Source organism: Pinus tabuliformis, chromosome 4_1, assembly GCF_031772625.1.
Source record: "Pinus tabuliformis cultivar Carrire ecotype Pingquan chromosome 4_1, CPIR1, whole genome shotgun sequence".
Classification (NCBI taxonomy): Eukaryota; Viridiplantae; Streptophyta; class Pinopsida; order Pinales; family Pinaceae; genus Pinus; species Pinus tabuliformis.
The window spans coordinates 446,306,014-446,328,032 of NC_142303.1; the positions used below are offsets into that span (position 1 = coordinate 446,306,014).

A 22,019-nucleotide genomic window follows, 5' to 3' on the forward strand; every position below is an offset into this window, starting at 1 on the left:
TAATTTTTAATATAAAATATAATAATATAACTCAATTATTATATAAAATATTATAATATAACTTTTTTCTACGCCCAATATTTCTTTGTAAATATATTTTGAATGTTCTTAAATTTAACCAATATACCTTTAAATTTGTAAAATGCTTCATTTAAGAGGCCACAATTTCAGCTGAACAAGGAAATTCTAGCTTGAACAAAGAAATTATAGCTTGAATCAGGGAAATTTTTTTCAAGAAATCCAATCTGAGAAGTGTTTGAATCATTTTTTGATGTTGGAAATAGATTCACCACCATCAAAAACCTCTTGAGCACCCAAAACCCTGAACCTAATTTCAAAAAAATTGTGCTGAATTTTTTTCAAAATCCCACTAAAATTTTCATAATTTTCTAAGGAAAATTGTGAACTCTTTGCAGAATACAAATAAAAATCTAACATATTTCTAATGCAACTCCTTTAAAATATTTGAAATGAGGTTCACAAATCATGATCACTGAAAATATCTTTCAGGCTAATTTCACACTTCATTGAAAGCGGTGTGCCTTGAAAGTGTGTGCCTCAGTTTCACACTGTTCATTAGTACACGCCAATGACCATCACTATCTTTCTAAGAGTAACAATATACTTCATTGAGATCTCCAATCTGTGCGTCCACATTTTTCCACTTATTTTACATACTTCATTCAGACCTCCAATCCGTGCGTCCACATTTGTCCACTTATTCGACGCGTGGCACTATAATTCCTACTCACAAATATGAGCTTTTGATGCGCACGGGGACACCTATATATCCTCTCCAATCAACATACCCCACTCCATCCCACAATTCGCACTATCTGTCACCCACCAAATTCAGATTCTTAGTCCCTCACTAGTTTTAGTTAGTACCCCTTTTTATCTTTGCCAGATATGGAGATAACCTCGCAGGAACAACATAAGAATGCTCTTCCATGTAACGAATCTAGAGAAAAGCGTCCCAAATTTAAGGGAATTAGAAAGCTAAAACGGGGCAGTTGGGGGTCCGAAATCCGGATGCTCTAAACTAGAACAAAGATATGGCTTGGCTCCTATGAAACAGTAGAGCAAGCCGACCGTGCTTACGATGCCGCTCTGTATTGCTTGAGAGGCCCCAATGCCAAATTCAACTTTCCCCACTCTGTACCTTCAATTCCGTTAGCGTTTTCTCTTTCACACCACCAGATTCAGCTCGTGGCCGCTAGATATTCCTGGGAGGAACTGCCTTCCACTTCGCCTTCTCCACACTCTAACAATATCAATAATGGCGTCTCTATCGTCTCCCTCGGCTCCCCGCCGCGATCATCTAGGGCTTCGGAAATGGAGTTTTGGAGCTAGATATGCCCAGGACAAACTACCTTCCACTTCGCCTTCTCCACACACTAACAATATCAATAATGGCGTCTCTCTCGTCTCCCTCACCTCCCCGTCGCGATCATCTAGGGTTTCAGAAACGGAGTTGTGGAGCAACAGCGTGCAGATTTCGGAGGAGCAGAATTTCTGGGCATCTCTGTTGGACAGCCGTGGGTGCCTCCACTTCCAGAACCTCCAGTCCATTGATGACACCTCTGCGTTGGATTTCATTCTGACTTGGCAGGATGAGCAGGATGGTTACATCTGGCTCGACTTGTGGAACTTCTAAAGAGTTTAGACAAATGAGTGAAATATACCCCCAACACGTGGCATACACACTTCTAAGGAGTTTAGACAAATGAGTGAAATATACCCAACACGTGGCATACACAATTTTCCTGTAACTTTCACTTTTCTGAGGGACGGTTTGGAAATATATGAGTGATCCATCATCCCATATCAACTACTTTTTATTTACATTACAAGTTACAAGAATATCTATGAATGTATTGCAAAGAGGAATGACTTAAAAGTGAATCCATTCAGAGTTAATCGAAAACCTTGTGGGTTCGGGGTTCTGCTTCTAACTATGTTCATTTATGAAATCTATAAATCTCTAGTTAAATGTATTTTAATTTACAATTAATTCAAAGGTAAGTAACGATTTGAGATACATTAATGCTCTAAGTACCCAAGTCTAATATTGACATTGCACACTATATATATTTGATGGATTTCTTGTTCGATACTGCCTTAGCATAAGATTATTTACCAGTTTTTTAACTTATGTAAAATCGTAATTGATGCTTAGGAATGTAACAACCCTATAATTGGTATTCAAGAAGTAACTCTTAAGTTATTAAGGTGTTTATGTGGAAGGTTTATGTTATTGAGGTGTTTATGTGGAAGACAAACTCTATATATATCTGATGGATTTCTTGCTCAATATTGCCTCAGCATAAGATTATTTACGAGTTTTTTAACTTCCTTAAAATTGTAATTGATGATTGTGAGTGTAATAACACTCTATTTGGTGTTGGAGAAGTAACTCTTAAGTTATTGAGGTGTTTATGTGGAAGGCTCAAGTTATTGAGGTGTCTATGTGGAAGGAAAACTGTCCAACATCCAACATCTGCCAGGATGTACAAAAATGACATAAATTATGTGGATGTTTTTCACCACTGAATTATAATATGAAAACTAAGCTTTGCCAATGCCAGCATTGAGAAGTAGGCTAAAGCTGTGAACTAGGTTAGAACTCACAACATGAAGTAGGCTAAAGTTGTGAACTAGGCTAGAACTCACAACATTAGGCTTCAGTCCTAGAACTCACAATGTTAGTTCCAAAACTAAGTTTTGATTGTACTGCAAATCAACTACTTCAACTACTTGTCCACTTACTCAAGGCAGGGACTTGCTGCCTAACAACCTCCTTGTTCATTAATGAAGTTAAAATCAAAGTCAGTTTATTAAGTCCGAGTCAAGTGGATGTGGGAGAGTAAGTCTTAGTGTATAATGTTAAAGGGAAAATACAATTAGGACTCTAATATTAAAGTTATTATGTAATATTGTTCTTTGCAAATTGATGTAAAACGACATGTAAGTGATGGGAGAGTAAGTATTGGTATATAATGTTAAATGGAAAATACAATTAAGAGTATAATATTAAAGTTATTATGTAATATTTTTGTTTTAAAATTGATGTAAAGAGGCATGTAAGTGATGGAGTCTATAAGAGATATTGTTATTATTAGGAGTTAAAGTAAAACTTAAGTGAAGGTAAAGTTATGTTAAAGGCAAAAGTCAAATAAAAACACAGTCCAAGTTGCAAATAAAAGTAAAGGCACTTAGAATGATGATAGTGGTGTGTGAATTAGGTTTTCCCACCCAAGGTTATAGGTTTCTTGTTGGCTCTTGATTAATGCCAACAAGAAACATATTTTATAAGAATATAAATGTATGACGAATATTACAAGTGTGTTATTGGATGGAGATGTTCTTTTTATAAGAAACAATTTATGAAGGTATAGTGAAAGATTTAGCAGAAGAATTATGCAAGAACATGACAAAAGCATATGTAGAAGCAAGAAAAAAATCATACTCCATGAAGATTCAAAGGAAACCCAAACAACATGAACAAAGAAGATGCAAGAAGAAGACTGTGATATAATGAATGAAGTAGAAAAATGAAGAGATAAAGAAGTAGACTCTATGAAAGAAGAAGACAATGCATAAAGAAGAGAGTTGGTTAGAATGGAGTGAAAGAAATAGAAAAAGGAAGTTGAAGAGGCATGAAAAAAGGACATGAAACACGTTTAAAATAATAGTACCATGTGTTCATAATTGAGATGAGGATGTATTGAATTCATGGAAAATAACATCCCTATGGAGTTTAATGGTTTTTAATGTATTTGATGTGAAAAGGGAATGTTTGTATTTGATGTGAAATGGAAAAGGATACATGGGCCTACATGGAAATTCAAATTTAATGTATATGAGCCCATGTGATGTAAACCTAATGGGGCAAGTATACCCATCATAAAATGAAGTGGTGCTCAATAACCACTTTTCATGATAGAGTAAGTGGTGCTCAATTATAACTTTTCATGGGAGAGGAAGGTTTGTGGTCATTCAGAACTAATTAGTGTAATGTATGTTTTTGGTAGGATGAAACCACCTAAGATTTGTATGGTTAAGGGTAATCCAAGAAAACCGAGTGCATTGTTAAGGATAATCCAAAGAAGACCTAGGGTATAGTTATAGGTAATATAGACAAAATAAGGTCGATAAATGATAGTGATGATATAGGGGGAGATGAATGTATAATTATAAAGATATCATCCTAAACTATGTATGAGAAAATGTTTCCCATAGAACTAGGGATACAACCGCTGGTGACCCATGTATTCCAATGGATGCTTACTTTTAAATATGGACTTTAGTAAAGACATTTTTTTTTTTTTCAGGTACAAGATGAAAGTTGAAGATAAAAGAAGATGAAGGAAAAATACTAAAGAGGAAGAAAACAGATGAAGATGGGCCCAATTCGACGAGAAACTTAAGATATTGAAATCACATGTACTCATTAAGAGGAAGTATCAATGATTAACTACCAATTGTGAATATATTTAGTGTCTAAATTATGAAATAAAATTGTAATGAACTAAACCAACCATAGAAGTCTATGGAGGAAGAAGATATGGGGAGAAATGAGTAATATTAGGGATGAAGATTGCTTAAGAGATTTATGGAGAGATTCATCGAGGTATTGTGGAGGAAGTTAAGGAAATGGTTTTAAAAAAAATATAGTTCTAACATAATTTTTATGGTAATCCCTCATTGTATATTGTGACCATTTGTATAATACAAACACACACATAAATGGTTATTTAATATAATTTCCCCTTCAAAAGTCTCTAGCATGTAATTTAATGTAATTCAAAAGTCTCTAGTTGTTGATAGTGTTATTAGCATCTACTATCATTCTAGTTGTTGACAATGTTATTAGCATCTAGGCTATTCAATATTATGAATGTCCTATTTGTGGGAATCTTTGTAATAACCTCTTATTTGTGTTCTCAATAGAGAAGACAAATGGAAAGTATGTTAAAGCAGCTAATTAATCTTAATATTTGGATCTATCATGTTTCAAGAAGGAAGGAGAATTGACCCCATGGGCTCCCAATGACAAAATGGTTTAATAATGAGACTTCAACCATCAACCAATTAAGCTAACCCTCATGACTATATAACTTTTTTACTTTCAAATACTTTTCCTATAAATATAAAAATATTGGAGAATTGACCCATGAGTTCCCAATGACAAAATAGTTTAGCAATGAGACCTCAACCATCAAACAATTAAGCTAATCCCTCATGACTATATAACTTTTTTACTTTCAAATACTTTTCCTATAAATATAAAAATAATGGAGAATTGACCCATGAGTTCCCAATGACAAAATAGTTTAGCAATAAGACCTCAACCATCAAACAATTAAGCTAACCCTCATGACTACATAACTTTTTTACTTTCAAGTACTTCTTCTATAAATATAAAATTAATATAAAAATAAATTTCTTAAAAAAACTATTTTATTTATATTAAATATTAAAATAAATTTAATTATCAATATTTGACAATTCTATTTAATATTTTTTTTTATACAATTTCACACCTTAAAAACTTAAAAACACATCTAAACATAATCTTATTAATCTATATATATATATATATATATATATATATATATATATATATATATTTCTTTCTTTCTTTTTTTCTGTGTAAAAAATATAGCTCTATAGAAATTGATTCCCATAGTATTTTCATTATATATTTCTTTATTAAATTTAAATAATTTAAAATTAAAAATATTATATTTTGAATAAATATAATTTATTAAATATTATTATATAAAATATAATATAATTTATTTATAAGTTTTAATATTATTTTTCCATTTAGCATCAAAACTAACCCATTTCCAAACTTCTTTTATATCAAATATAATAATATAACTCAATAAATTATTATATTGAATATAATAACATAACTTTTTAATAGCCCAATCTTTTTATTAAACCTCTTTTTGAATGTTTTTCAATTTAACTAATATACTTTTAAATTTGAAAAATGCCTCATCCAAAGAGGTAACCATTTCCATTAAACAAAGAAATTTTGGTTTGAATCAAGTAATTTTTTTAAAATTAATTTGGAAAGTGTTTAAATCACCTTTTTTATTTTATAAATAAATTTAATACCAAAAATATCTTAAAATACCCAAAATCCTAAACCTGGATATTAATTGATAAGGGTTCGTTCACTTTTAAGAATCTAACCAATCAAGTCAATTTTTTAAATATTGGTTATTCCCCTAATCCAGTCAAATCTAGCCACACTTGTTGGTTCGAAACCTGTCAACAAATAAAATTTCTTGTGATTTAGGCCAAAAATTTTTTATTAATTTTTGAGTGATAGCATTAAATATTATAAAAATTTCAAAAAAATTGTGCTCCTTTTTTTTTCAAAATTCCTGCATAAGTGAAATTGCAACCTCATTAGACTAAGGCTTTGCAAAATACAAATAACAATCTAACATATTTCTAACGCAACTACTTTAAAATATTTGAAATGCTGTTCACAAATCACGATGACTGAAATGTCACACCACTGAAAGTGGTGTGTCATATACGGTTCATTTTGGTCATAAAATCAAAAGTAGTACACGCCAATGGCCATTACTGTCTTTCGAGTAAAAGGTCAAAAGATAGACTTTCTTTATTTATGTCATTCAGACCTCAAATCAGTGCGTCTACGTTTTCTCTTGTGTTGTCCTTTTATTAGAGCCGTGGCACTATAATTCCTCCTCACAAATCCATCCGCGCTTTTGATACGCACGCGGACACCTATATATCCTCTCCGAGATCAACATACGCCATTCAGTCCAAGAATTCGCAGTATCTGTCTCCTGCCAAATCAGATCCTTAATAACTCACTAGTTTTAGTTAGTACCACAGTTTTTTGGCTTTGCCAAGATATGGCAATAACCTGTCAACAACATCATACGAATGCTCTTCCATGTAACGAATGCAGTGAAAAACGCCCCAAATTTAAGGGAATCCGAATGCGAAAAGGGGGAGTTGGGGGTCCGAAATCCGGATGCCCAAAACCAGAACGAAGATATGGCTGGGTTCTTACGAAACGGCAGAGCAAGCCGCCCGTGCTTACGATGCCGCCGTATATTGCTTGAGAGGCCCCAACGCCAAATTCAACTTTCCGGACACTGTACCTTCAATTCCGTCGGCATTTTCTCTTTCACGCCACCAGATTCAGCTCGCCGCCGCTAGATATGCCCGGGACGAACTGCCTTCCACTTCGCCCTCTCAACACAGTAATAATATCAATAATGGCGTCTCCCTCGCCTCCCCGTCGCGATCGTCTAGGGTTTCAGAAACGGAGTTGTGGAGCAACAGCGAGCAGATTTCGGAGGAGCAGAATTTCTGGGCGTCTCTGTTGGACAGCAGTGAGTGCCTCAACTACCAGAACTTCCCGTCCATTGACGACACCTCCACGTTGGACTTCATTCCGACTTGGCAGGATGAGCAAGATCGTTACATCTCGCTCGACTTGTGGAACTTCTAAGAGTTTAGACAGATGAGTGAAATATACCCTAACACGTGGCCTACACAATTTTCCTGTAACTGTCACTTTTCAGAGGGACGATTTGGCAATATATGAGTGATCCATCCTACCATCTCAACGACTTTTTATTTACATTACAAGTTAGCAAGTATATCTACATCATCTATATTTTATGTCAAATACTCAAGATCATCATCCATCCATTACAAATATCTAACACAACACCGGCAACAAAGTTCACAACCACATCCTCGGTTTTACCACTCAAATATTAGGATAATGTTTGTTCTGAAACTATTATTATGATATTTAGTCTTATCTTCAGCAGCTCAAAGAAAGCGTCCAATCATCACCGCTCATTATAACTTTATATATCAACATTCAATATAACTTTATATTCTTACACCAAATGTTACAACGCAATTAACACTCTACAAAGAAGCATCATCACCACTCATTATAACTTTATATATCAATATTCAATATAATTTTATATTCTTACACCAAATGTTACAACGTAATTAACACTCTACAAACAAGAGCAACCGCATTACCTATATTATCCCTCAAGAGCTACACATCCATATTTACCAAATTGTTACACACCATCAAAGAAACTGGCTAGAATCTCTACCTGTAAAAAATTCTCTATCAACCTGGGCACCCCTGTCATTTTTGTTAACCGTAGGTTAGCATAGCCACACATCCATATTTACCAAATTGTTAAACACCATCAAAGTAATCAGCTAGAAACTCTACCTACAAAAAAATTCTCTTGTTCACTGTGGAGTAATCATTAGCATAGCCACACACCAATATTTAACAAATTATTACACACCATCAAACAAATCTGCCAAAAACTCTACCTACAAAAAATTATCGATCAACTTGGGCACCTTGTCATTTTTGTTAACTATGGACTAATCATTAGCATAGCCACACATCCATATTTACCAAATTGTTACACACCATCAAAGAAATCGGCTAAAACCTCTACCTATAAAAAATTATCCATCAACTACTTGTTCCACAACTTCCAACCATACCTAATTTTTTAAATATTCATGAGCCTCCCTTCAAATATCACCAAGTTCCTCACCCACCAAACCTCTCATGTTAATAAACAGGGGGACAAATTTGATCTTCCTTGGTTTCTTGAACCAACACTAATAACAGAGTTCCATGGATGTTTTACATTTTTTATTATTATCATATATATACCTCTCAAATATTATTATACTAGCATTTGCACCAAATGTTGCAAAGGAAACGCCGTAAGGCATAAATTGAGAAACAATCACCACATGGGAATGGGAAAATCTAAATAAGATGCAAAGATGGTTAAAGTTTGGGATCCCGTATTTAAAAGAAATCTCGAACAACAGAGCCTGCATAGAGTGAAAATATGTTCTGATAGATATATATATATATATGAAAAAATATATTTGAATAGGTCAAAAAGTTGGATATGAAAAATAAAAACACATGTACACTAGGTTACACAAAAACCAGAAACTCACTGCATTCAAACTCTTAAGATGGCATCTACATTGATGTCTACTTTTCTCTCAAGCATCAAGGACCTTACAATTCTACAGCATGTGGGGATCTACAAAGAAACACACAGAATGATAAAAGAGCGTGTATTTGCAAAGAGTTCGTGAGTTATTGTATCCAATTCATCCATAGTGTAGCGGAATTTAGCTAATGCACAGAAGACGAATAGCCCACTTACACAACCTTCACATAAACATTGGTGACCTACTCCAACATGTATACAGAAATGCTCAAATGCAAGATTGAAATCAGTAAAACTAATCTTTGACATTGATTAAGAAATTGGTTAAGGGATGTTCCACAAATCTTTTACATGAACAAGATTCATCAGCAATTGACATCATTCGCATCATACATAAACTTGGATTGACTGTATGATACAATCCCTTTTACTTCAAATTAACATTGCATCATGAAACTTCATCAAAGACACAAGAATAACTGTTAACCACAGCTTAGCATTGACTAGCCTAAGTTATTCTCCGTTCCCTATGCCACTTCATCCTGATAGACTGAAATTTGTTTTGCCATTCTACATAAAGTCACATTCCCATGTGAGCATTCATGTAGTTTGTTATGCCATTATCAAACAGTTTCTGGGTCCCCCGTCCGTCATATCTACACCATTATCAATTTCACATGCTAGTGTGCCACTGATTTCTCAAATCTTTAACCCTATATATCCCTATCTGTTCCTGATCGACTGTCATAGCATTTTAGTGTTTAGAGACCTAAAGTGCAGAGAGTCTCCTTGAGTATATTTAGATTTTAAATTTTGGAATATGTTTGTGGAGTTAGTTTTATCAAAATGAGTGGTGGTAGGCACATGTGTTTTTGGGCTTATGCCTTTCTGTTCTTTCTTCGTTTTCTTCAGCCAGCTGCAGTGAGAGGAAGTGGGTTTGTGAAGACAGAGGGCACCCATTTTTCTATCAACGGGTATCCTCTGTTTGTGAATGGGTTCAAATCGTACTGCTTAATGACTGTGGCAACATATTCAACGCAGAGAAATAAGGTTACCTCTGCTTTTGAACAAGTTGCAGCTCATGGCCTTAATGTTTCCAAAACTTGGGCCTTCAACGACAGCCAATACAAGGCACCGCGGACTTCTACTGGTGTATATGATGAATAAATCTTTCACGTATGTGCATGGGCCCCTTGCAATACTTCAATTGTTGAATCCCTCCACTAAATTTTTGTTTTTTGGGTGTCTAAATGTGCTGGCATTGCTTGTCTTTCTGAATCTTGTGCATTTTTTTGTTTCTTTGTTTTGTGATGAAGGCCTTGGACTTTGTGGTCTTTAAAGCCAAGAAGTATGGTCTTAAACTAATACTAAGCCTTGCGAACAATTATGTGAACTTTGGAGGAAAGGCCCAATATGTAAAATGGGCTTGCAATGCTAGACAAAATCTCAACTCTGAGGACGATTTCTTCATCAATCCCACTGTTAAAGGCTACTATAAGAACCATGTTAAGGTAACAAAGCATATAAATGTATTTCTCTGTTTCATTATATGTAAAGAGACTAATTTGTATATAATAGATACACAAAAAACTAATCAAATATGTGTTCATCAATGTGTTTTCCTATAGACTGTATTAACTAGAGTGAACAACATTACTGGAGTGGCCTACAAGGATGACCCTACAATATTTGCCTGGGAGCTCATGAACGAACCTCATTGTCAAAGTGATCCTTTGGGGAGGACCATCCAGGTCAGATAACAACTTTTGTCTTTGAATAGAAACTGGAAAGTGGAAAACAATTGTAATCTGAGATTCAATCCAGATTGGTGATTTTAAGATCTCATTTCTATGGTTGAACATCATTGTTACTGTTAGTATCTCTTCTAGACCCATAGTTTGGTGGGTTCTGTAAATAATCACCCTTCATAGTAAATAATAATTTTGATAATGATTGTGTATATATGTTATGAGTAAAAATAGTAGATCTTTGGTTGTGGTGAGCAAACAAGGATGGATAGAGGAGATGGCTAGCCATGTCAAATCTATTGATGGAAGCCATCTTCTAGAAGTTGGTTTGGAGGGGTTTTATGGAGAGTCCAAGAAAGAGATCAATCTAGGTTTCTCTGTAGGGACATATTTCATCTCTAGTAACCAAATCGCAGGTCTTGATTTTGCAACTATTCATTCCTATCTTGACATTTGGTAAATCTCTATCTATTTCCTCAGATATATATGCATTCAATTGGATGATGTAGAGTTTGCATTAATTTATTGAACTGTGATTTCGACTTTAAAGGCTTGCTGGATCAGATGAGGAGACCGAGATTTCATTTGTGAAGATTTGGATAGAGAATCATCTAGAAGATGGAAGCAGAATATTAAAGAAACTAGTTCTATTTGTAGAGTTTGGGAAATCCTCTAAAGACCAAGGATTCAGCATCGTTGCAGCCAACTAATCTTGAGATTAGATATTTAAAATTGTTAGTTTGCTTCAACGACACTGCCAAAGTTTCACTAAAAGATGCACATTAATATCCATCAACGAGCCAAACCTTTTCTAGTCTATCTTACTTACCCTGCAAGAAAAAGTTTCCCATGAAGAATATCATTTCACAATTCACATCTTCCTCCCTAGAGAAGAACAATCCCACACCAACATATTTTATCAGGACAATACTAAACTCCATTTTTTTGGCACTCTGAGTGGTAATAATTATGAAGTCAACTAAATTTAATTTTGAAGTGGCAGGGCTCTCAACCTAGAGCTCAAGCAAAACTCCATGCTCATTAAACACCGATGTTCTCATCGTAGCTTGGATAAGTCTGCATGGGCATCTTACAATGTTAATTAAATAATTTGAATTTCCAAAAGGAAGTAAACTAGGAACCCATTGACCATTTTCAAAGACAATCCAAGGTGTAACTCGCACAAACTTCTATTTCTTCATGTTATTATCAACTACTCTATTCTAGAATCTCAGTTTAGAAAAAGAAGCAAAGCAAAAGTCTTCAATTTCTACATGTCTTTAAAATTCACACCAAATAAAGTTTCTTACCTAGCCCACAAGCCCAATTCATAGATTTTACATAGAACTCTAAAGCATACAACATCTTGATTTAGACTTGAGTGTGTTTTTAATTTTGATTTTCAGTCAATGGCAGCTATTTTCAACCTATTGGCAGCTAGTTGTGGGTGGAAAAGTTTCACAAAGGGAGGAATAAACAAGAAAGAAGCATCAAAATAGAGTTTTACTTATAATGAATTAAGCAATCCATATTTATCTGATCTACAGAAAGGACTTGACATATCACAGAGAAACAAGTGTGCTCTATGTAACTAATAGTTGTTAATCTCGATTGCTAGAGATTGGCACTGAAAGGGATTTGAAACCACTTGGTACATTAAAGAACAAAGTTTAATCTGGATCTGTGATAAGAAGTGGCAATTTCAATTGTTATAGAGGGGCACAAGAGAGATTGGAATCCCCTTAGTGCAAATCATAGATCCAGGTTTATATGGAATTGTGCTAGTAAGAGCCTTTCCCAATTGTATCAATTAGTACAAAGAGGTATTTGAAACCTTTCGCCCCCATTAAAGATCTAGGTTTAATATGAATATGTGCTAGTGGATATAACAAAGAAACAAGAGTATTCCAAATATCCAATAGGCTCCTAAAAAAATAGCCAAAGAATTACCAGCTTCCAATTCATCTTTTCTGCAATAAAACCATTCAAGAAATTAAACATATGAGGCAAGGCCTCCCCCTTGCTACTTACACCAGAACAATTTATTTACACGATTATCTGCAACCAAAAGCATCAAAAGAAAACAACAATATACAATGATCAAGAAGTTCATGAGCACCCACATGGACTTTCAGTGTTTTCTTCTTCGACTTCCCCATGGCTTCTGAAGAAAAAATACCCAACAACAAACCCCAGGATCATAGCTATAAACCCCCCCCACCATTGAAAGACATCGCTGCCAACATGAGTAAATATCCCAGCCCTGCATTTAGACCAAAAACAATCGATTCCATGACCCTAAATCCTAGATTTCTAGGGTTTATTTCAATTAGAGGAGCAGTGAGGTCCGAGGCAGCTTTAACACTCGGAATCCTCTTGAAACGAGACCGCAGATTGACAATATACTCATGAAATATAGAAAGAAAAGAAATACAACAACAAGGGTAAGCGAGTAACCAAGCCATGATTGAGTCTTCCAACAGTCGAACAGCGGGGTCACCTGTCTCCCCCAGTAAAACGTCATGTGCATCATCTAGGAGGTCTCGAGTTCGAATCCGAATGAAACCCTTTTCCATAATTTCACTGGAAATGCCCCTAACAGATCCGATTCAGGGCCTCGTCCTCAATATTGAAATAGATACAAAGCAGACCATTCCGATGGGTATATTCTTCTCCAACTCGTCCAAGGCTGCCCTCCCTACACCATGTATACAGAAATGCTCAAATCCAAGCTTGAAATCATGAATGTATGGCTTGATCTTAATATTCAAAAGTTTTCTTCCCACACTAAAAATCGTTGCTGACCCAAATCAGGCAAGAAGACAAAGATACGAAAATTTGAGAACCTGAATTAGAAAACAGGAAGCAGATACAAAAATTTTCGAACATGAATGAGAAAAGGGGATTGGGCTCCAAAAATATAGCTCCATAGAAATTAATTCCCATAATATTTTCATTATATATTTCTTTATTAAATTTAAATAATTAAAAATTAAAAAATATTATATTTTGAATAAATATAATTTTATTAAATATTATTATTTAAAATATAATATAATTTATTTATAAGTTTTAATATTATTTTTCCATTTAGCATCAAAACTAACCCATTTCCAAACTTCTTTTATATCAAATATAATAATATAACTCAATTATTATATTGAATATAATAACATAACTTTTTAATAGCCCAATCTTTTTTGTAAACCTCTTTTTGAATGTTTTTCAATTTAACTAATATACTTTTAAATTTGAAAAATGCCTCATCCAAAGAGGTAACCATTTCCATTAAACAAAGAAATTTTGGTTTGAATCAAGTAATTTTTTTTTAAATTAATTTGGAAAGTGTTTAAATCACCTTTTTTATTTTATAAATAAATTTAATACCAAAAATACTTTAAAACACCCAAAATCCTAAACCTGGATAGCTATAACAAAAATTTCAAAAAAAATTGTGCTCCTTTTTTTCAAAATCCTGCATAAGTGAAATTGCAACCTCATTAGACTAAAGGCTTTGCAAAATACAAATAACAATCTAACATATTTCTAACGCAACTACTTTAATATATTTGAAATGCGGTTCACAAATCACGATGACTGAACTGTCACACTTCACTTAAAGTGGTGTGTCATATACGGTTCATTTTGGTCATAAAATCAAAAGTAGTACACGCCAATGGCCATTACTGTCTTTCGAGTAAAAGGTCAAAAGATAGACTTTCTTTATATATGTCATTCAGACCTCAAATCAGTGCGTCTACGTTTTCTCTTGTGTTGTCCTTTTATTAGAGGCGTGGCACTATAATTCCTCCTCACAAATCCGCGCTTTTGATACGCACGCGGACACCTATAGATCCTCTCCGAGATCAACATACGCCACTCAGCCCAAGAATTCGCAGTATCTGTCTCCTGCCAAATCAGATCCTTAATAACTCACTAGTTTTAAGTTAGTACCACAGTTTTTTGGCTTTGCCAAGATATGGCAATAACCTGTCAACAACATCATACGAATGCTCTTCCATGTAACGAATGCAGTGAAAAACGCCCCAAATTTAAGGGAATCCGAATGCGAAAATGGGGGAGTTGGGGGTCCGAAATCCGGATGCCCAAAACCAGAACGAAGATATGGCTGGGCACCTACGAAACGTCAGAGCAAGCCGCCCGTGCTTACGATGCCGCCGTATATTGCTTGAGAGGCCCCAACGCCAAATTCAACTTTCCGGACTCTGTACCTTCAATTCCGTTGGCATTTTCTCTTTTACGCCACCAGATTCAGCTCGCCGCCGCTAGATATGCCCGCGACGAACTGCCTTCCACTTCGCCCTCTCAACACATTAACAATATCAATAATGGCGTCTCCCTCGCCTCCCCGTCGCGATCGTCTAGGGTTTCAGAAACGGAGTTGTGGAGCAACAGCGAGCAGATTTCGGAGGAGCAGAATTTCTGGGCGTCTCTGTTGGACAACAGTGAGTGCCTCAACTACCAGAACTTCCCGTCCATTGACGACACCTCCACGTTGGACTTCATTCCGACTTGGCAGGATGAGCAAGATCGCTACATCTCGCTCGACTCGTGGAACTTCTAAGAGTTTAGACAAATGAGTGAAATATACCCTAACACGTGGCCTACACAATTTTCCTGTAACGGTCACTTTTCAGAGGGACGATTTGTCAATATATGAGTGATCCATCCTCCCATCTCAGCTACTTTTTATTTACATTACAAGTTAGCAAGTATATCTACATCATCTATATTTTTTGTCAAATACTGATGTTTTGTCTGGTCTCTAAGCTGTTCAAGATCATCATCCGTCCATTACAAATATCTAACACAACACCGGCAACAAAGTTCACAACCACATACTCGGTTTTACCACTCAAATATTAGGATAATGTTTGTTCTGAAAAATATTATTAAGATATTTAGTCTTATCTTCAGCAGCTCAAAGAAAGCGTCCAATCATCACCACTCATTATAACTTTATATATCAACATTCAATATAACTTTATATTCTTACACCAAATGTTACAAGGCAATTAACACTTTACAAACCAGAGCAACCGCATTACCTATATTATCCCTCAAATATTATTACCATGTTTTGTTTCAAGCGACACAAAGCAAATGTAAGAGTTTTTTTTTTTTTTCAATAAAACGAAAAACACTTGAAAACGAAAAAAGCACGGGAAATTACCCGTATATATCATCCCAAAAGAGTTTTTTATTATGATCAAAATAAAATGATAACAATGTGTAACTAGAAGTTTTTAAAAGGATATAAGACATCAAAACATATTTGCTCCTCAACGGGGTCCGTTTGTTTCAAACTAATGGAAGTATGAATATAATTTTCAAAATACATCCCGAAGCAAAATTTAGAGAGACAAAAATGAATATAATTTTCAAAATACATCCCGAAGCAAAATCTAGAGAGAAAAAATGATGTGGCAGTAGATAGGATCACCTGAACAAAAAAAGGTCAAACAAGATAGATTGTCAAACAAGATAGATCTTGTCCTTATTCAAAACCTGATTTGAGTCTAAAGTGAAAATCACTAAACCTTCCTTTAATAACTTATTAGTCGCATTGTTATATTCCCTCTAAACATGTTTAAAGAAAATGTCAGAAAATGATTGAATTAACATCTTGATATGTGTCAACCAATTAACTAGGCACATAGGTGAAAAGTTAGACTTCACTATAACCTCATCAATAATGGTCTTAGAGTCACCATAAACAAAAATCCAATTCAATTGTTGCTTACCAAAGGGTCAAAGTTTCTGCTCTAGAATTTGTGCCGTCCGTGCCAAACCAGAAGAAACGTAACTGAAACTGTGGACTAATCATTAGCATAGCTACACATCCATATTTACCAAATTGTTACACACCATCAAAAAAATTGGCTAGAATCTCTACCTATAAAAAATTCTCCATCAACCTGGGCACCCCTGTCATTTTTGTTAACTGTGGACTAATTGTTAGCATAGCGACACATCCATATTTACCAAATTGTTACACATCCATATTTAACTATGGAGTAATCATTAGCATAGCCACACATCAATATTGAACAAATTATTACACACCATCAAAGAAATCTGCTAGAAACTCTACCTACAAAAAATTATCCATCAACCTGGGCACCCTATCATTTTTGTTAACTGTGGATTGATCATTAGCATAGTCACATGTCCATATTTATCAAATTGTTACACACCGTCAAAGAAATCGGCCAAAACCTCTACCTATAAAAAATTATCCATCAACTACTTGTTCCACAAACTCCAACCATACCTAATTTTTTCAATATTCATGAGCCTCCCTTCAAATATCACCAAGTTCCTCACCCACAAAACCTCCCATGTTAATAAACAGGGGGACAGATTTGATCCTGCCTGGTTTCTTGAACCACCACTATAATTGAATAAGTGAAAACAAATCTCCAACAACATAGCCTACATAGAGCGAAAATATGTTTTGATCCATATATATATGAAAAAATATATTTGAATAGGTCAAAATGTTGGATATGAAAAATAAAAACGCATGTACACTAGGTTACACAAAAACTAGAAACTCACTGCATTCAAACTCTTAAGATGGCATCTACATTGATGTCTACTTTCCTCTCAAGCATCAAGGACCTTACACTTCTACAGCATGTGGGGATCTACAAAGAAACACACAGAATGATAAAAGAGCGTGTATTTGCAAAGAGTTTGTGAGTTATTGTATCCAATTCATTCATAGTGTAGTGGAATTTAGCTAATGCACAGAAGGCGAATAGCCCACTTACACAATCTTCACATTAACATTGGTGACTTGCTCCAACATGTATACAGAAATACTCAAATGCAATCTTGAAATCAGTAAAACTAATCTTTGACATTGATTAAGAGATTGGTTAAGAGATGTTCCACAAATATTTTACATAAACATGATTCATCAACAATTGAAATCATTCGGCTCATACATAAACTTGGATTGAATTTATGATACAATCCCATTTACTTGAAATTAACATTGCATCATAAAACTTCATCAAAGACACAAGAATAATTGCTAACCACAACTCAACATTGACTAGCCTAAGTTATTCTCTGTTCCCTATGCCAATTCATCCCGATAGATTGCAATTTGTTCTGCCATTCTGCATAAAGTCACATTCCCATGTGAGCATTCTTGTAGTTTGTTCTGCCATTATCAGATAGTATTAGGGTCCCCCGTCCGTCATCTCTACACCATTATCAATTTCACATGCTAGTGTGCCACTGATTTCTCAAATCTTTAACCCTATATATCCCTATCTGTTCCTGATCGACTGTCATAGCATTTTAGCGTTTAGAGACCTACAGTGCAGAGAGTCTCCACAAGTACATTTAGCTTTTAAATTTGGGAATATGCCTGTGGAGTTAGTTTTATCAAAATGAGTGGTGGTAGGCATATGTGTTTTTGGGCTTATGCCTTTCTGTTCTTTCTTTGTTTTCTTCAGCCAGCTACAGTGAGAGGAAGTGGGTTTGTGAAGACAGAGGGCACCCATTTTTCTATCAATGGGTATCCTCTGTTTGTGAATGGGTTCAAATTGTACTGGTTAATGACTGTGGCAACAGATTCAGCACAGAGAAATAAGGTTACCTCTGCTTTTGAACAAGTTGCAGCTCATAAATTTAATGTTTCCAAAACTTGGGCCTTCAACTACAGCTAGTACAAGGCACTGCAGACTTCTCTTGGTGTATATGATGAATAAGTCTTTCAGGTATGTGCAAGGGCCCCTTGTAATACATCAATCGTTGAATCCATCCATTGAATTTTTGTTTTTTGGGTGTCTAAATGTGCTAGCATTGCTTGTCTTTCTGAATCTTGTGCATTTTTTTATTTCTCTGTTTTCTGATGAAGGCCTTGGACTTTGTGGTCTCTGAAGCCAAGAAGTATGGTCTCAAACTAATACTAAGCCTTGCGAACAATTATGTGAACTTTGGAGGAAAGGCCCAATATGTACAATGGGCTCACAATGCTGGACAAAATCTCAACTCTGAGGATGATTTCTTCACCAATCCCACTGTTAAAGGCTACTATAAGAACCATGTTAAGGTAACAAAGCATATAAATGTCTTTCTCTGTTTCATTATATGTAAAGAGACTAATTTGTATATAATAGATACACAAAAAACTAATCAAATATGTGTTCATCAATGTGTTTTCCTACAGACTGTATTGACTAGAGTGAACAACATTACTGGAGTGGCCTACAAGAATGACCCTACAATATTTGCCTAGGAGCTCATGAACGAACCTCATTGTCAAAGTGTTCCTTCGGGGAGGACCATCCAGGTTAGATAACAACTTTTGTCTTTGAATAAAAAATGGAAAGTGGAAAACAATTGTAATTCGAGATTCAATCCAGATTGGTGTTTTAAGATCTCATTTCTATGGTTGAACATCACTGTTACTGTTAGTATCTCTTCTAGACTCATAGTTTGGTGGGTTCTGTAAATAATCACCCTTCATTGTAAATAATAATTTTGATAATGATTGTGTGTATACGTTATGAGTAAAAATAGTAGATCTTTCGCTGTGATGAGCAAACAAGGATGGATAGAGGCGATGGCTAGCCATGTCAAGTCTATTGATGGAAACCATCTTCTAGAAGTTGGTTTGCAGGGGTTTTATGGAGAGTCCAAGAAAGAGATCAATCCAGGTTTCTCTATAGGGACATATTTCATCTCCAGTAACCAAATCGCGGGTCTTGATTTTGCAACTATTCATTCCTATCTTGACATTTGGTAAATCTCTATCTATTTCCTCAGATATATATGCATTCAATTGGATAATGTAGAGTTTGCACTAATTTATTGAACTGTGATTTCAACTTTAAAGGCTTGCTGGATGAGAATTAAATTCCTATTTTTAGGAGGGCCGAAATCGACCTAAATATCACTCAAATCAGATAAGGGAAAGTATATTTATGAATAGAAACCCTCATGTACATATTTGATAAGGTCAGTCCTAAAGAAAAGTGGACCCTCTTGGAAGGCTATAAGTACAAGTGACCTCTACCTCATTTGGAAACAACTATGAGACACACTTTTATATTGGTTTTTGGCTTGCACATGTTTGGGGCTTGTCAGTGGACGAATAGGTTTGATCTGAGGTGAAATTTTACGGTCCGAAGCTCACATTTAAGATCTAGGTTTTTGGGCCACAATCACAGGCACATCATAGACAGATCTTGACCACAATCACTCTCACATAGGCTCTTGCATGTGACTGGAGCCTTCTAGTCACACAAACATATCCCTGTGCATCTGAGTGAGACCCAAGGTTTCAAAATCACAGTCGCCTGCCCGCCTTAGACAAGATATGTCTCGAGTTTCTTACATACCATGATTAAGGGTGTGATTGGGCCATTTCATTCACTCATATAACATCTAGAAGGGTGCAATAGAGGATCTAAGATAGATCTAGGTAGATCCAACCATGGTCGCTCGCTTATAGTACTTCAGGGAGTGACCAATCACTCAGATGACTCTTCCTCCATGCGACCGAGACTCAAATGATGGAATCTCAATTGTCTGAAGATCTCACTTAGTGATCACAGGGATCAACAGTCGATTGTAGTCAGTGATAGTTCAATACATATTTTAGAATCAATATTTTGAGTATAAAATTTGTTGGGTTTGTTTCATGGATGTTGTAGTTGTTTTGTTGGTTAACTACATACATGAAGATATGGATCATTGTACTTTCTTTCATTGAATAATTTGACGGAAATCTATGAGCAGAAGAATTTGAAAGGGTTTCCCCATAGTGGGTGTTTCCCTAGTTTCTGACCAATCCAGATGTCTCTATGTGTGCATGATTTTCTTCTATTGTTCCTTTATGTTCTGTTGCATTGATGATGATGATATTGTTCTTTCAACATAGTTGCATATGCTGATTAATAATTACGTATATATAAATAATGTTATGATTTTAAGGGGTGAACTTAATGTGTTAATGAAGAAATTCAATTATCAAAGAAAATAACAATATAGCCCTATGAAAAATTAACACTTTTATGATTTTTACTTCTCCATATTTAATGGTATAGGTAACATCTTTATCTAAACAATTAATAATTGCTCTATGCTCTTCCAACAACTCCATACTCACCAATATATCATAGGATCTTGAAGGAAAAGTATTCAAGTTGATGGTTATTTTATTCCCATTTAATTCAATGGGCCATTCCCTGCCTAGATTGTAACTTTTCTCTTAGTTCAAGTAGCTAATAAGATCAACCTAGGGATTTTTTTATATTTCTAAATTTAATTTACATTTTCTACTAGTTGGGGACTAATGGGACTCAAAATAGCATCTGGATCTATCAAAATGGAAACATGTTGGTTAGAAAGAGTACCATCTATCTACACCATCATGGATTGATGCTCAACTTGATGTTCCTCCAATGTTGCATTAATTTTGTGAACAATTCTAGCTAGATCGTTCACAATGGAAGCCTCTTGGATATTTTGTAAATTTTGAATAGATTTCACATTATAAGGGGAATTACGCAAGAGGTGAGTATCCCCAAAACCCCAACACTTAAAGACCCCTTTCATTCCCATTAAAACCTTTATTGTTTAGATCAATTTGTCTAGTTCTATTTTGGGTTTGAGTCTTTTGTGACTGAGTACTGCTTTTGCTAAAATTATGCCTCTAATCGCCCATACAATTTTTTTAAAAGAGGCATACTTAACTCCTTTTCCTCCTTGAGAAAATATATCCTTCATTTTTTAAGGCTAAGATTTTACATTTTCATTCCTTTTTTTAGCCCGTTGATAACAAATTCTTTCCATTCGAATGGCTTTGTCCATAGTTTTTTAATTATTGTATCATTAGAGAAATTTTGAGGTTTAAAATGGGTCTGAAAACAAAAATGTAGAACCAAAATCAACTTTATAAGAACCAATATCATTCAATATGATGATGTTAACCATGGCGGATCACTAGTAAAAACATTAGTCATTGCAGATTTTCCAAGTGAAATACTACAAAAATTGAGCAATCTTAAGTGAACCAACTAAAAATGACTAACATAAATGACTAATTTAGTCTCAGGTTAAAACATACGACTAAACAATAATTAATAAAACTAAAAATGACTAACGTGAATGACTAATTTAGTCGAGAAACAAAAATATGACTATCTAATAATTACTACAATAATATGAATCAGTCGTTTAAGTTAGTCATTTT

At 34.8% G+C, this 22,019-nt stretch overlaps 3 protein-coding genes and 2 pseudogenes across 3 annotated transcripts; 4 read left to right on the forward strand and 1 right to left on the reverse strand.

The window, feature by feature from the left end:
- The first annotated feature begins 7,030 nt into the window (after positions 1-7,030).
- On the forward strand, positions 7,031-7,513 carry LOC149176252 (ethylene-responsive transcription factor ERF012-like). The gene has a single exon (XM_089421406.1). It carries the CDS (start codon positions 7,031-7,033, stop codon positions 7,511-7,513), a length of 483 nt encoding a protein of 160 aa, XP_089277532.1.
- A 2,378-nt stretch (positions 7,514-9,891) lies between these two features.
- On the forward strand, positions 9,892-11,490 carry LOC149176253 (mannan endo-1,4-beta-mannosidase 1-like; annotated as a pseudogene).
- Positions 11,491-12,984: 1,494 nt separating this feature from the next.
- Positions 12,985-13,356, reverse strand: LOC149176254 (copper transporter 5-like). The gene has a single exon (XM_089421408.1). The coding sequence runs from the start codon at positions 13,354-13,356 to the stop codon at positions 12,985-12,987; it is 372 nt and encodes a 123-aa protein (XP_089277534.1).
- A 1,403-nt stretch (positions 13,357-14,759) lies between these two features.
- Positions 14,760-15,365, forward strand: LOC149176255 (ethylene-responsive transcription factor ERF012-like). Its single transcript, XM_089421409.1, has one exon. It carries the CDS (start codon positions 14,760-14,762, stop codon positions 15,363-15,365), a length of 606 nt encoding a protein of 201 aa, XP_089277535.1.
- A 2,842-nt stretch (positions 15,366-18,207) lies between these two features.
- On the forward strand, positions 18,208-19,568 carry LOC149176256 (mannan endo-1,4-beta-mannosidase 4-like; annotated as a pseudogene).
- The last annotated feature ends 2,451 nt before the right edge of the window (positions 19,569-22,019 follow it).

Bases quoted from the DNA above. Each gene is read 5' to 3' on its own strand.
- LOC149176252 (XM_089421406.1), top strand. From the start codon at position 7,031: ATGCCCAAAACCAGAACGAAGATATGGCTGGGTTCTTACGAAACGGCA.
- LOC149176254 (XM_089421408.1), bottom strand. From the start codon at position 13,356: ATGGAAAAGGGTTTCATTCGGATTCGAACTCGAGACCTCCTAGATGAT.
- LOC149176255 (XM_089421409.1), top strand. From the start codon at position 14,760: ATGGCAATAACCTGTCAACAACATCATACGAATGCTCTTCCATGTAAC.